Source organism: Engystomops pustulosus, chromosome 7 (assembly GCF_040894005.1).
Source record: "Engystomops pustulosus chromosome 7, aEngPut4.maternal, whole genome shotgun sequence".
Classification (NCBI taxonomy): domain Eukaryota; kingdom Metazoa; phylum Chordata; class Amphibia; order Anura; family Leptodactylidae; genus Engystomops; species Engystomops pustulosus.
The window spans coordinates 179,140,112-179,155,113 of NC_092417.1; the positions used below are offsets into that span (position 1 = coordinate 179,140,112).

At 50.0% G+C, this 15,002-nt stretch overlaps 1 protein-coding gene across 5 annotated transcripts in view; it reads left to right on the plus strand.

The window, feature by feature from the left end:
* Positions 1–15,002, plus strand: part of LOC140071400 (uncharacterized) — a 57,794-nt gene that overhangs the window by 4,081 nt on the left and 38,711 nt on the right. For all 5 annotated transcript variants that reach the window (XM_072119089.1, XM_072119091.1, XM_072119090.1 and 2 more), the window contains exons 2-7: positions 2,445–2,504; positions 2,585–2,731; positions 3,054–3,200; positions 4,002–4,124; positions 4,989–5,153; positions 5,470–5,646. In XM_072119089.1, the coding sequence (XP_071975190.1) occupies positions 2,460–2,504; positions 2,585–2,731; positions 3,054–3,200; positions 4,002–4,124; positions 4,989–5,153; positions 5,470–5,646 (804 nt within the window). In that variant the 5' untranslated portion in view covers positions 2,445–2,459. The remainder of the gene's footprint in view (positions 1–2,444; positions 2,505–2,584; positions 2,732–3,053; positions 3,201–4,001; positions 4,125–4,988; positions 5,154–5,469; positions 5,647–15,002) is intronic.

Genomic DNA, 15,002 nt, shown 5'->3' on the forward strand with positions numbered 1-15,002 from the left:
CCCTCTATACCCCAGAGGTCCGCTGGTGCCCCTCCCCCACCCCTCTATACCCCAGAGGTCCGCTGGTGCCCCTCCCCCACCCCTCTATACCCCAGAGGTCCGCTGGTGCCCCTCCCCCACCCCTCTATACCCCAGAGGTCCGCTGGTGCCCCTCCCTCACCCCTCTATACCCCAGAGGTCCGCTGGTGCCCCTCCCTCACCCCTCTATACCCCAGAGGTCCGCTGGTGCCCCTCCCTCACCCCTCTATACCCCAGAGGTCCGCTGGTGCCCCTCCCTCACCCCTCTATACCCCAGAGGTCCGCTGGTGCCCCTCCCTCACCCCTCTATACCCCAGAGGTCCGCTGGTGCCCCTCCCTCACCCCTCTATACCCCAGAGGTCCGCTGGTGCCCCTCCCTCACCCCTCTATACCCCAGAGGTCCGCTGGTGCCCCTCCCTCACCCCTCTATACCCCAGAGGTCCGCTGGTGCCCCTCCCTCACCCCTCTATACCCCAGAGGTCCGCTGGTGCCCCTCCCTCACCCCTCTATACCCCAGAGGTCCGCTGGTTCCCCTCCCTCACCCCTCTATACCCCAGAGGTCCGCTGGTTCCCCTCCCTCACCCCTCTATACCCCAGAGGTCCGCTGGTGCCCCTCCCTCACCCCTCTATACCCCAGAGGTCCGCTGGTGCCCCTCCCTCACCCCTCTATACCCCAGAGGTCCGCTGGTGCCCCTCCCTCACCCCTCTATACCCCAGAGGTCCGCTGGTGCCCCTCCCTCACCCCTCTATACCCCAGAGGTCCGCTGGTGCCCCTCCCTCACCCCTCTATACCCCAGAGGTCCGCTGGTGCCCCTCCCTCACCCCTCTATACCCCAGAGGTCCGCTGGTGCCCCTCCCTCACCCCTCTATACCCCAGAGGTCCGCTGGTGCCCCTCCCTCACCCCTCTATACCCCAGAGGTCCGCTGGTGCCCCTCCCTCACCCCTCTATACCCCAGAGGTCCGCTGGTGCCCCTCCCTCACCCCTCTATACCCCAGAGGTCCGCTGGTGCCCCTCCCTCACCCCTCTATACCCCAGAGGTCCGCTGGTGCCCCTCCCTCACCCCTCTATACCCCAGAGGTCCGCTGGTGCCCCTCCCTCACCCCTCTATACCCCAGAGGTCCGCTGGTGCCCCTCCCTCACCCCTCTATACCCCAGAGGTCCGCTGGTGCCCCTCCCTCACCCCTCTATACCCCAGAGGTCCGCTGGTGCCCCTCCCTCACCCCTCTATACCCCAGAGGTCCGCTGGTGCCCCTCCCTCACCCCTCTATACCCCAGAGGTCCGCTGGTGCCCCTCCCTCACCCCTCTATACCCCAGAGGTCCGCTGGTGCCCCTCCCTCACCCCTCTATACCCCAGAGGTCCGCTGGTGCCCCTCCCTCACCCCTCTATACCCCAGAGGTCCGCTGGTGCCCCTCCCTCACCCCTCTATACCCCAGAGGTCCGCTGGTGCCCCTCCCTCACCCCTCTATACCCCAGAGGTCCGCTGGTGCCCCTCCCTCACCCCTCTATACCCCAGAGGTCCGCTGGTGCCCCTCCCCCACCCCTCTATACACCAGAGGTCCGCTGGTTCCCCTCCCCCACCCCTCTATACCCCAGAGGTCCGCTGGTGCCCCTCCCTCACCCCTCTATACCCCAGAGGTCCGCTGGTGCCCCTCCCTCACCCCTCTATACCCCAGAGGTCCGCTGGTGCCCCTCCCTCACCCCTCTATACCCCAGAGGTCCGCTGGTGCCCCTCCCTCACCCCTCTATACCCCAGAGGTCCGCTGGTGCCCCTCCCTCACCCCTCTATACCCCAGAGGTCCGCTGGTGCCCCTCCCTCACCCCTCTATACCCCAGAGGTCCGCTGGTGCCCCTCCCTCACCCCTCTATACCCCAGAGGTCCGCTGGTTCCCCTCCCCCACCCCTCTATACCCCAGAGGTCCGCTGGTTCCCCTCCCCCACCCCTCTATACCCCAGAGGTCCGCTGGTGCCCCTCCCCCACCCCTCTATACCCCAGAGGTCCGCTGGTGCCCCTCCCCCACCCCTCTATACCCCAGAGGTCCGCTGGTGCCCCTCCCTCACCCCTCTATACCCCAGAGGTCCGCTGGTGCCCCTCCCTCACCCCTCTATACCCCAGAGGTCCGCTGGTGCCCCTCCCTCACCCCTCTATACCCCAGAGGTCCGCTGGTTCCCCTCCCCCACCCCTCTATAACCCAGAGGTCCCAGCAGTTCCTTTCTTAGCAGTACCTTGGCGCTCGGTGGTAAGTAGGGGGCTGCAGGTACTTTTGGGTAATTGGAGGGATGTACAGGGAGTAGGGGGCTCTGCAGGGGGAAAGGGATAGGCCATCATTGGAAGGTTGGGTGCACTGTTTTGGGGAATCGGTACTGGGAGGTGAGTACCGGAACACACATTGTATTGACCACATGCCCTCTACTCGCCTTGCAGTGCCCGTCTGACACCATGTGGAATTGGTATTCGGGGGACGAGTCCCAGCCCTCCGGAGCAGTGAGTACCTGGTATCCCCTTAATCCCTTATATTTTCTATACTCAGAGAATTGTCGTCTGATTGCGTCTTGTCTTTTCAGGCTCCTGCAACCCAGGGGGGCTCTGGCGCCATGTCAGTGGCGGATCTGACGGAGCAGCTGGCGCACACTCAGCAGCTGGTGGCACAGCTTAAAGATCTCATCCGAGAGAAAGACAATGAGCTACGCAAGAAAGATCAAGATCTCAAGGTCTGTAGAAACACTTGTATTGACATGTCCTTGGCTGCTCTAGGGTCCTGCACATGGCTCCTGGTGCCAGCCTTGTGCGGCTGCAGGGCCTGTGGTTCTGGCAGTGCCAGGCTCTTTGCACTGTGCATGCCCAAGAATGGCCCTGGTGCATGTGCAGTGTAAACCCAATCCACAGCCTTGTATCTACTACTCCAGGGGAGCCGGAGACCTCCTGCTCTCTTAGAGGGTCCTAGAAGTAGAACTGTCTGTCTACTTCCAGCAGTGTCTTCACCTGGACTCCTCGGGTTGTTCTTATCTTTTGAATTATTCAATGACTTTGCAGGAAGAAAAAGAATCTTCGGAATCCAAGATCTCGAAAGCCAAACTCCAGAACAAGGCCAAGATTGCGTCACTAACGTCTCAGCTGGAGGACCTGAAGAAGCAGCTGGGGTCCTCCGGTGCTCAAGTCAAGAAGCCTGAGAGCAAGAAGGTAAATGTCCGCCCAGAGCGTCACCTGTTCTGTGGGGCCCAACCTTATCTGCGATGTTCTGCAGCAGAGGTGCAGCCCTCGCTGGATTACATTAAGTACTTTGTCAGACTACCGCCATGTCGTAGTCTGATGGGCGTATTCACACACACAATGTTTGTTGCAGGAAGTAAAAAACAAATTCATCATCATCACATGAGTAAAAACTGAAAAAATCAATAGTTCTGAATTGGAAAACGATGCTGAATTGGCTTGAATTTTTTTGTTATCACTCCAAAATAATGCAGATTAGGGGTTAGGATTTCTCAGAAACAACAGCGCCCCGCAACTCAGCAGGTTGTGCCTTGTATTACAGCGCAGTTTCATTTAAACCGATGCAGCTGAGCTGCAATACCTGACACAACCAGTGTGCAGGTTTGGTGCCGTTTCTGTAATAAAGAAGTTATATTTTTGTAACAATGACTATAGACAATCGGACACGATGTTTACAATCGGGTTCGGCGCTCGCCGCCCGGACATATCGCCGGATCGAAGCCTCCAGCTACGAGCCATGGCTATTATTGGCCAGGGTGCTAGTTGCCAGGGGTGTCAGTTTGCTGCATTGGCTGTTCGGTCGCAAATCTGACAATATATTTGGGTCGTTCAGACTGAACCCGAATGGAAACCTTGGGTCGGCTCCTCTATAGGACACTCTGCCGTGTTCAGTGTACACATTGCACAGACTGGGATACAGGGTCGTCTCCATTTATAGCTGCATTGTGCTGCTCTGTGACCTGCACCCCCTGACCCTGCCTTTCATTTCAGGGTTCAGGAGATGTCGACCAGGAGAATGCGTCTGCAAACCGAGGCAAAATTCTGGTACTGAGAAAACGTGTGGAAGAATTGGAATCACAGTTATCACTGAGGAATGAGGAACTCAAGAAAAAGGTACAATGTACACTGTCAGGGTTATAGGGGGTCACGGGGGAGGCAGCAATGGCCTGTACCCTGCATAGTAATCCTCCAGGGTTAATCCCGTCTGCCTCCGCTGTGACTGCTCCTTTGTCTGTGTGGAATGCAGGAGAGACGCTTACACAGAAGCTTTCATTACAGTCTATTGTTCTGTTATAATTATCTTCTTTACAATATCTCTGCTTGTTGAGGGTTTGCAACTCTATAACATAAAATAGAATAATACTCACTTTAAGAATTACTTGCTGACCCCTTGCCGACACTTCCTGGTCCCCCCCACCTGCCTCTGCGGTGTCATATCACCTTGAGGCTGTGACCTCCTTGGTGTGTGTCCCCACTACAGGCAGTCTTTGGCTGCAGCATTTAGGTGGCATAGCACCAGGTCATTGCTGGGGACCAGGAAAGCTTGGCAGAGGATTTGTATAGGGAGTGTATCAGTGTAAGGCTACATTCACATGAAAGTGTACACGTGGTACTGTAGCATGTCGGGCACACGTCGCCGCCCGAGAGAGGAGGAGGGGTGGGAGCTGCTCGCCCCCACCCCTCTCCATAGCGATGTATGGCACACGGTGACGTATTCCGGGGAAAGATAGGACATGTCCTATCTTTCTCCCGGCTACGGGATGGTACAGTGCCGCACGGCTTTGTGCACCAATTGCCGTCTACGGGGGTTGTATATACATTCCCCGTATGGTCGTATGAATGCAGCCTTATACAGTAGTGCTTATATAGATATTTTACATATGCATGAAGCTGCTTAGAGTCCCGTCCAGACGGATGGGCCTGCCTACCGCATGGGGCTTTGCCTCTGGTTTGAGCATGTGACTACTTACTTTCCAGGAGGTGGAGCTGGAAGCTCAGCGGCTGCGCGGCTCTGAACTGGACGTCATGCTCGCCGAAAAAGAAGAGAAACTGGTGAAAAAAGAGGCTTACATTAAAGATCTGCAAATGTCATCTGCATCCAACACCCCAGGACAGACCACCAGTGCCGAAGCAGCAGCTAAGGTACCTCAATGAGATCACACATTACATGGATTATTAGAGTGTCGTGTGAATTGTGATGTGGATCCTCCCAGCTTCCCTATGATATGAATGATAATATCTGAGTTTAGAACCTGAAGTTTTGTCTTGGAATGGAACAGAAATGTAATAGATCAGCCCCCCCCCCCCCCCTCCTTTGCTGTGTGCATTGTAGGGGACATAACGCTGAGTATATAATCAGTCACATGGGTCCCAGTGAAGTGGTCTGGGGTCTTCTATATACTGGGGTCTCCTATACATCAGGAGCAGCAGTGAGTATTTTTTGTTTTTGTTGACTTAGACGAGCGCACATGATACAACCCAGGACCTGCAGGTTATAATCCAGCATCTGACCAGGAAAGTAGAACAAAGCGAAGAGAAGTACAGCCTCCTCCACGAACAGACCGAGAGCCTGAAAGCCTTTCTAACCAAGGAGAAGAGCGGCTTCCAGGAGAAGGAAGCCATGTATACAGAAAACGTGAGTCTCCCCCCCCATTGCAGAACAAACAGCTGCAGAAATCATTGATCTGCTGCCTACAACCCGCAGCACAAGTCACTCTGCTCTGTAGCTTTGTGCTCTCTCTGCCTATAAAGACCCAGGGGACGTGTCATACTGTGTGTGTGTGTGTGTCATACTGTGTGTGTGTGTGTCATACTGTGTGTGTGTGTGTGTCATACTGTGTGTGTGTGTGTGTCATACTGTGTGTGTGTGTGTGTCATACTGTGTGTGTGTGTGTGTCATACTGTGTGTGTGTGTGTGTCATACTGTGTGTGTGTGTGTGTGTCATACTGTGTGTGTGTGTGTGTGTCATACTGTGTGTGTGTGTGTGTGTCATACTGTGTGTGTGTGTGTGTGTCATACTGTGTGTGTGTGTGTGTGTCATACTGTGTGTGTGTGTGTGTGTGTCATACTGTGTGTGTGTGTGTGTGTCATACTGTGTGTGTGTGTGTGTGTCATACTGTGTGTGTGTGTGTGTGTGTCATACTGTGTGTGTGTGTGTGTGTGTGTCATACTGTGTGTGTGTGTGTGTGTCATACTGTGTGTGTGTGTGTGTGTCATACTGTGTGTGTGTGTGTGTGTCATACTGTGTGTGTGTGTGTGTGTCATACTGTGTGTGTGTGTCATACTGTGTGTGTGTGTGTGTGTCATACTGTGTGTGTGTGTGTGTGTGTGTGTGTCATACTGTGTGTGTGTGTGTGTCATACTGTGTGTGTGTGTGTCATACTGTGTGTGTGTGTGTGTCATACTGTGTGTGTGTGTGTGTGTGTCATACTGTGTGTGTGTGTGTGTGTCATACTGTGTGTGTGTGTGTGTGTCATACTGTGTGTGTGTGTGTGTGTCATACTGTGTGTGTGTGTGTGTCATACTGTGTGTGTGTGTCATACTGTGTGTGTGTGTCATACTGTGTGTGTCATACTGTGTGTGTGTGTGTGTGGCATACTGTGTGTGTGTGTGTGTGGCATACTGTGTGTGTGTGTCATACTGTGTGTGTGTGTGTCATACTGTGTGTGTGTGTGTGTGTGTCATACTGTGTGTGTGTGTGTGTGTCATACTGTGTGTGTGTGTGTGTGTCATACTGTGTGTGTGTGTGTGTGTCATACTGTGTGTGTGTGTGTGTGTCATACTGTGTGTGTGTGTGTGTCATACTGTGTGTGTGTGTGTCATACTGTGTGTGTGTGTGTGTGTGTCATACTGTGTGTGTGTGTGTGTCATACTGTGTGTGTGTGTGTGTCATACTGTGTGTGTGTGTGTGTCATACTGTGTGTGTGTGTGTGTGTCATACTGTGTGTGTGTGTGTGTCATACTGTGTGTGTGTGTGTGTGTCATACTGTGTGTGTGTGTGTGTGTGTGTGTCATACTGTGTGTGTGTGTGTGTGTCATACTGTGTGTGTGTGTGTGTGTCATACTGTGTGTGTGTGTGTCATACTGTGTGTGTGTGTGTGTGTGTCATACTGTGTGTGTGTGTGTCATACTGTGTGTGTGTGTGTGTGTGTCATACTGTGTGTGTGTGTGTCATACTGTGTGTGTGTGTGTGTGTCATACTGTGTGTGTGTGTGTGTGTGTGTCATACTGTGTGTGTGTGTGTGTCATACTGTGTGTGTGTGTGTGTCATACTGTGTGTGTGTGTGTGTGTCATACTGTGTGTGTGTGTGTCATACTGTGTGTGTGTGTGTGTCATACTGTGTGTGTGTGTGTGTGTCATACTGTGTGTGTGTGTCATACTGTGTGTGTGTGTCATACTGTGTGTGTGTGTGTGTGTCATACTGTGTGTGTGTGTGTGTGTGTGTCATACTGTGTGTGTGTGTGTGTGTGTGTGTGTCATACTGTGTGTGTGTGTGTGTGTGTCATACTGTGTGTGTGTGTCATACTGTGTGTGTGTGTGTGTGTGTCATACTGTGTGTGTGTGTCATACTGTGTGTGTGTGTGTGTGTGTCATACTGTGTGTGTGTGTCATACTGTGTGTGTGTGTGTGTGTGTCATACTGTGTGTGTGTGTCATACTGTGTGTGTGTGTGTGTGTGTCATACTGTGTGTGTGTGTGTGTGGCATACTGTGTGTGTGTGTGTGGCATACTGTGTGTGTGTGTGTGGCATACTGTGTGTGTGTGTGTGTGTCATACTGTGTGTGTGTGTGTCATACTGTGTGTGTGTGTGTGTGTCATACTGTGTGTGTGTGTCATACTGTGTGTGTGTGTGTGTGGCATACTGTGTGTGTGTGTGTGGCATACTGTGTGTGTGTGTGTGTGTCATACTGTGTGTGTGTGTGTCATACTGTGTGTGTGTGTGTGTGTGTGTCATACTGTGTGTGTGTGTGTGTGTGTGTGTGTGTGTGTGTGTCATACTGTGTGTGTGTGTGTCATACTGTGTGTGTGTGTGTGTCATACTGTGTGTGTGTGTGTCATACTGTGTGTGTCATACTGTGTGTGTGTGTGTGTGTCATACTGTGTGTGTGTGTGTGTGTCATACTGTGTGTGTGTGTGTGTGTGTCATACTGTGTGTGTGTGTGTGTGTCATACTGTGTGTGTGTGTGTGTGTCATACTGTGTGTGTGTGTGTGTGTCATACTGTGTGTGTGTGTCATACTGTGTGTGTGTGTCATACTGTGTGTGTGTGTCATACTGTGTGTGTGTGTGTGTCATACTGTGTGTGTGTGTGTGGCATACTGTGTGTGTGTGTGTGTCATACTGTGTGTGTGTGTCATACTGTGTGTGTGTGTGTGTGTGTCATACTGTGTGTGTGTGTGTGTGTGTCATACTGTGTGTGTGTGTGTGTGTGTCATACTGTGTGTGTGTGTGTGTGTGTCATACTGTGTGTGTGTGTGTGTGTGTGTGTGTGTGTGTCATACTGTGTGTGTGTGTGTGTGTGTGTGTCATACTGTGTGTGTGTGTGTGTGTGTGTGTCATACTGTGTGTGTGTGTGTGTCATACTGTGTGTGTGTGTGTGTGTCATACTGTGTGTGTGTGTGTGTGTCATAGTGTGTGTGTGTGTGTGTGTCATACTGTGTGTGTGTGTGTGTGTCATAGTGTGTGTGTGTGTGTGTGTCATAGTGTGTGTGTGTGTGTGTGTCATACTGTGTGTGTGTGTGTGTGTGTGTGTGTCATACTGTGTGTGTGTGTGTGTGTGTCATACTGTGTGTGTGTGTGTGTGTCATACTGTGTGTGTGTGTGTGTGTCATACTGTGTGTGTGTGTGTGTGTCATACTGTGTGTGTGTGTGTCATACTGTGTGTGTGTGTGTGTGTCATACTGTGTGTGTGTGTGTGTGTCATACTGTGTGTGTGTGTGTCATACTGTGTGTGTGTGTGTGTGTGTGTGTCATACTGTGTGTGTGTGTGTGTGTGTCATACTGTGTGTGTGTGTGTCATACTGTGTGTGTGTGTGTGTGTCATACTGTGTGTGTGTGTGTGTGTCATACTGTGTGTGTGTGTGTGTGTGTGTGTGTGTGTCATACTGTGTGTGTGTGTGTCATACTGTGTGTGTGTGTGTGTCATACTGTGTGTGTGTGTCATACTGTGTGTGTGTGTCATACTGTGTGTGTGTGTGTCATACTGTGTGTGTGTGTGTCATACTGTGTGTGTGTGTGTGTGTCATACTGTGTGTGTGTGTGTGTGTCATACTGTGTGTGTGTGTGTGTGTCATACTGTGTGTGTGTGTGTGTGTCATACTGTGTGTGTGTGTGTGTGTCATACTGTGTGTGTGTGTCATACTGTGTGTGTGTGTCATACTGTGTGTGTGTGTCATACTGTGTGTGTGTGTGTCATACTGTGTGTGTGTGTGTGTCATACTGTGTGTGTGTGTGTGTCATACTGTGTGTGTGTGTGTGTGGCATACTGTGTGTGTGTGTCATACTGTGTGTGTGTGTGTGTGTGTCATACTGTGTGTGTGTGTGTGTGTGTCATAGTGTGTGTGTGTGTGTGGCATACTGTGTGTGTGTGTGTGGCATACTGTGTGTGTGTGTGTGTCATACTGTGTGTGTGTGTCATACTGTGTGTGTGTGTGTGTGTGTGTCATACTGTGTGTGTGTGTGTGTGTGTCATACTGTGTGTGTGTGTGTGTGTGTGTCATACTGTGTGTGTGTGTGTCATACTGTGTGTGTGTGTGTGTGTCATACTGTGTGTGTGTGTGTGTGTCATACTGTGTGTGTGTGTGTGTGTCATACTGTGTGTGTGTGTGTGTCATACTGTGTGTGTGTGTCATACTGTGTGTGTGTGTCATACTGTGTGTGTGTGTCATACTGTGTGTGTGTGTGTGTGTCATACTGTGTGTGTGTGTGTGTGTCATACTGTGTGTGTGTGTGTGTGTGTGTGTCATACTGTGTGTGTGTGTGTGTGTCATACTGTGTGTGTGTGTGTGTGTGTGTGTCATACTGTGTGTGTGTGTGTGTGTGTGTGTCATACTGTGTGTGTGTGTGTGTGTGTGTCATACTGTGTGTGTGTGTCATACTGTGTGTGTGTGTGTGTCATACTGTGTGTGTGTGTGTGTCATACTGTGTGTGTGTGTGTGTCATACTGTGTGTGTGTGTGTGGCATACTGTGTGTGTGTGTGTGGCATACTGTGTGTGTGTGTGTGTCATACTGTGTGTGTGTGTGGCATACTGTGTGTGTGTGTGTGGCATACTGTGTGTGTGTGTGTGTCATACTGTGTGTGTGTGTGTCATACTGTGTGTGTGTGTGTCATACTGTGTGTGTGTGTGTGTGTCATACTGTGTGTGTGTGTGTCATACTGTGTGTGTGTGTGTCATACTGTGTGTGTGTGTGTGTGTGTCATACTGTGTGTGTGTGTGTGTGTGTGTGTGTGTGTCATACTGTGTGTGTGTGTGTGTGTGTGTGTGTGTGTCATACTGTGTGTGTGTGTCATACTGTGTGTGTGTGTGTGTGTGTCATACTGTGTGTGTGTGTCATACTGTGTGTGTGTGTGTGTGTGTCATACTGTGTGTGTGTGTGTGTGTCATACTGTGTGTGTGTGTGTGTGTGTCATACTGTGTGTGTGTGTGTGTGTCATACTGTGTGTGTGTGTCATACTGTGTGTGTGTGTCATACTGTGTGTGTGTGTGTCATACTGTGTGTGTGTGTGTGTCATACTGTGTGTGTGTGTGTGGCATACTGTGTGTGTGTGTGTGTCATACTGTGTGTGTGTGTCATACTGTGTGTGTGTGTGTGTGTGTCATACTGTGTGTGTGTGTGTGTGTGTGTCATACTGTGTGTGTGTGTGTCATACTGTGTGTGTGTGTGTGTGTCATACTGTGTGTGTGTGTGTGTGTCATACTGTGTGTGTGTGTGTGTCATACTGTGTGTGTGTGTGTGTCATACTGTGTGTGTGTGTGTGTCATACTGTGTGTGTGTGTCATACTGTGTGTGTGTGTCATACTGTGTGTGTGTGTGTGTGTCATACTGTGTGTGTGTGTGTGTGTGTGTGTCATACTGTGTGTGTGTGTGTGTGTCATACTGTGTGTGTGTGTGTGTGTGTGTGTGTCATACTGTGTGTGTGTGTGTGTGTGTCATACTGTGTGTGTGTGTGTGTGTGTCATACTGTGTGTGTGTGTGTGTGTCATACTGTGTGTGTGTGTCATACTGTGTGTGTGTGTCATACTGTGTGTGTGTGTCATACTGTGTGTGTGTGTGTGTCATACTGTGTGTGTGTGTGTGGCATACTGTGTGTGTGTGTGTGTCATACTGTGTGTGTGTGTCATACTGTGTGTGTGTGTGTGTGTGTCATACTGTGTGTGTGTGTGTGTGTGTCATACTGTGTGTGTGTGTGTGTGTGTGTCATACTGTGTGTGTGTGTGTCATACTGTGTGTGTGTGTGTGTGTCATACTGTGTGTGTGTGTGTGTGTCATACTGTGTGTGTGTGTCATACTGTGTGTGTGTGTCATACTGTGTGTGTGTGTCATACTGTGTGTGTGTGTCATACTGTGTGTGTGTGTCATACTGTGTGTGTGTGTGTGTGTCATACTGTGTGTGTGTGTGTGTGTGTGTGTCATACTGTGTGTGTGTGTGTGTGTCATACTGTGTGTGTGTGTGTGTGTGTGTGTGTGTGTCATACTGTGTGTGTGTGTGTGTGTGTCATACTGTGTGTGTGTGTGTGTGTGTGTCATACTGTGTGTGTGTGTCATACTGTGTGTGTGTGTGTGTCATACTGTGTGTGTGTGTGTGTCATACTGTGTGTGTGTGTGTGTCATACTGTGTGTGTGTGTGTGGCATACTGTGTGTGTGTGTGTGTGGCATACTGTGTGTGTGTGTGTGTCATACTGTGTGTGTGTGTGTGTGTGTGTGTCATACTGTGTGTGTGTGTGTCATACTGTGTGTGTGTGTGTGTCATACTGTGTGTGTGTGTGTGTGTGTCATACTGTGTGTGTGTGTGTCATACTGTGTGTGTGTGTGTGTCATACTGTGTGTGTGTGTGTCATACTGTGTGTGTGTGTGTCATACTGTGTGTGTGTGTGTGTGTCATACTGTGTGTGTGTGTGTGTGTCATACTGTGTGTGTGTGTGTGTGTCATACTGTGTGTGTGTGTGTGTGTCATACTGTGTGTGTGTGTGTGTGTGTCATACTGTGTGTGTGTGTGTGTGTCATACTGTGTGTGTGTGTGTGTGTCATACTGTGTGTGTGTGTGTGTCATACTGTGTGTGTGTGTGTGTGTCATACTGTGTGTGTGTGTGTGTGTCATACTGTGTGTGTGTGTGTGTGTCATACTGTGTGTGTGTGTGTGTGTCATACTGTGTGTGTGTGTGTCATACTGTGTGTGTGTGTGTGTGTCATACTGTGTGTGTGTGTGTCATACTGTGTGTGTGTGTGTGTCATACTGTGTGTGTGTGTGTGTCATACTGTGTGTGTGTGTGTGTGTCATACTGTGTGTGTGTCATACTGTGTGTGTGTCATACTGTGTGTGTGTGTCATACTGTGTGTGTGTGTGTGTCATACTGTGTGTGTGTGTGTGTGTCATACTGTGTGTGTGTGTGTGTCATACTGTGTGTGTGTGTGTGTGTCATACTGTGTGTGTGTGTGTGTGTCATACTGTGTGTGTGTGTGTGTGTCATACTGTGTGTGTGTGTGTGTGTCATACTGTGTGTGTGTGTGTGTGTCATACTGTGTGTGTGTGTGTGTGTCATACTGTGTGTGTGTGTGTGTGTCATACTGTGTGTGTGTGTGTGTCATACTGTGTGTGTGTGTCATACTGTGTGTGTGTGTCATACTGTGTGTGTGTGTCATACTGTGTGTGTGTGTGTGTGTGTGTGTGTGTGTGTGTGTCATACTGTGTGTGTGTGTCATACTGTGTGTGTGTGTCATACTGTGTGTGTGTGTCATACTGTGTGTGTGTGTCATACTGTGTGTGTGTGTCATACTGTGTGTGTGTGTCATACTGTGTGTGTGTGTGTGTGTGTGTCATACTGTGTGTGTGTGTGTGTGTCATACTGTGTGTGTGTGTGTGTGTCATACTGTGTGTGTGTGTGTCATACTGTGTGTGTGTGTGTGTCATACTGTGTGTGTGTGTGTGTCATACTGTGTGTGTGTGTGTGTGTCATACTGTGTGTGTGTGTGTGTGTCATACTGTGTGTGTGTGTGTGTGTGTGTGTGTGTCATACTGTGTGTGTGTGTGTGTGTGTGTCATACTGTGTGTGTGTGTGTGTGTGTGTCATACACTGTGTGTGTGTGTGTGTGTGTGTCATACACTGTGTGTGTGTGTGTGTGTGTGTCATACACTGTGTGTGTGTGTGTGTGTGTGTCATACACTGTGTGTGTGTGTGTGTGTGTGTCATACACTGTGTGTGTGTGTGTGTGTGTGTCATACACTGTGTGTGTGTGTGTGTGTGTGTCATACAGTGTGTGTGTGTGTGTGTGTGTGTGTCATACACTGTGTGTGTGTGTGTGTGTGTGTGTGTCATACACTGTGTGTGTGTGTGTGTGTGTGTGTGTCATACACTGTGTGTGTGTGTGTGTGTGTGTGTGTCATACTGTGTGTGTGTGTGTGTGTGTGTCATACTGTGTGTGTGTGTGTCATACTGTGTGTGTGTGTGTCATACTGTGTGTGTGTGTGTCATACTGTGTGTGTGTGTGTCATACTGTGTGTGTGTGTGTCATACTGTGTGTGTGTGTGTCATACTGTGTGTGTGTCATACTGTGTGTGTGTGTGTGTCATACTGTGTGTGTGTGTGTGTGTCATACTGTGTGTGTGTGTGTGTGTGTGTCATACTGTGTGTGTGTGTGTGTGTCATACTGTGTGTGTGTGTGTGTCATACTGTGTGTGTGTGTCATACTGTGTGTGTGTGTGTCATACTGTGTGTGTGTGTGTGTGTCATACTGTGTGTGTGTGTGTCATACTGTGTGTGTGTGTGTCATACTGTGTGTGTGTGTGTCATACTGTGTGTGTGTGTGTGTGTGTCATACTGTGTGTGTGTGTGTGTGTGTGTGTGTGTGTCATACTGTGTGTGTGTGTGTGTGTCATACTGTGTGTGTGTGTGTGTGTGTGTGTGTGTGTGTGTCATACTGTGTGTGTGTGTGTGTGTCATACTGTGTGTGTGTGTGTGTGTGTCATACTGTGTGTGTGTGTGTGTGTGTGTGTGTGTGTGTGTGTGTGTGTCATACTGTGTGTGTGTGTGTGTGTGTCATACTGTGTGTGTGTGTGTCATACTGTGTGTGTGTGTGTGTGTGTCATACTGTGTGTGTGTGTGTGTGTGTCATACTGTGTGTGTGTGTGTGTGTGTCATACTGTGTGTGTGTGTGTGTGTCATACTGTGTGTGTGTGTGTGTGTCATACTGTGTGTGTGTGTGTGTGTCATACTGTGTGTGTGTGTGTGTGTCATACTGTGTGTGTGTGTGTGTGTCATACTGTGTGTGTGTGTGTGTGTCATACTGTGTGTGTGTGTGTGTGTCATACTGTGTGTGTGTGTGTGTCATACTGTGTGTGTGTGTGTGTCATACTGTGTGTGTGTGTGTGTGTGTGTCATACTGTGTGTGTGTGTGTGTGTGTGTCATACTGTGTGTGTGTGTGTGTGTGTCATACTGTGTGTGTGTGTGTGTGTGTGTGTGTGTGTGTCATACTGTGTGTGTGTGTGTGTGTCATACTGTGTGTGTGTGTGTGTGTGTGTGTCATACTGTGTGTGTGTGTGTGTCATACTGTGTGTGTGTGTGTGTGTGTGTGTCATACTGTGTGTGTGTGTGTGTGTGTGTGTGTGTGTCATACTGTGTGTGTGTGTGTGTGTGTGTCATACTGTGTGTGTGTGTGTGTCATACTGTGTGTGTGTGTGTGTGTGTGTGTCATACTGTGTGTGTGTGTGTGTGTGTGTCATACTGTGTGTGTGTGTGTGTGTGTGTCATACTGTGTGTGTGTGTGTGTGTG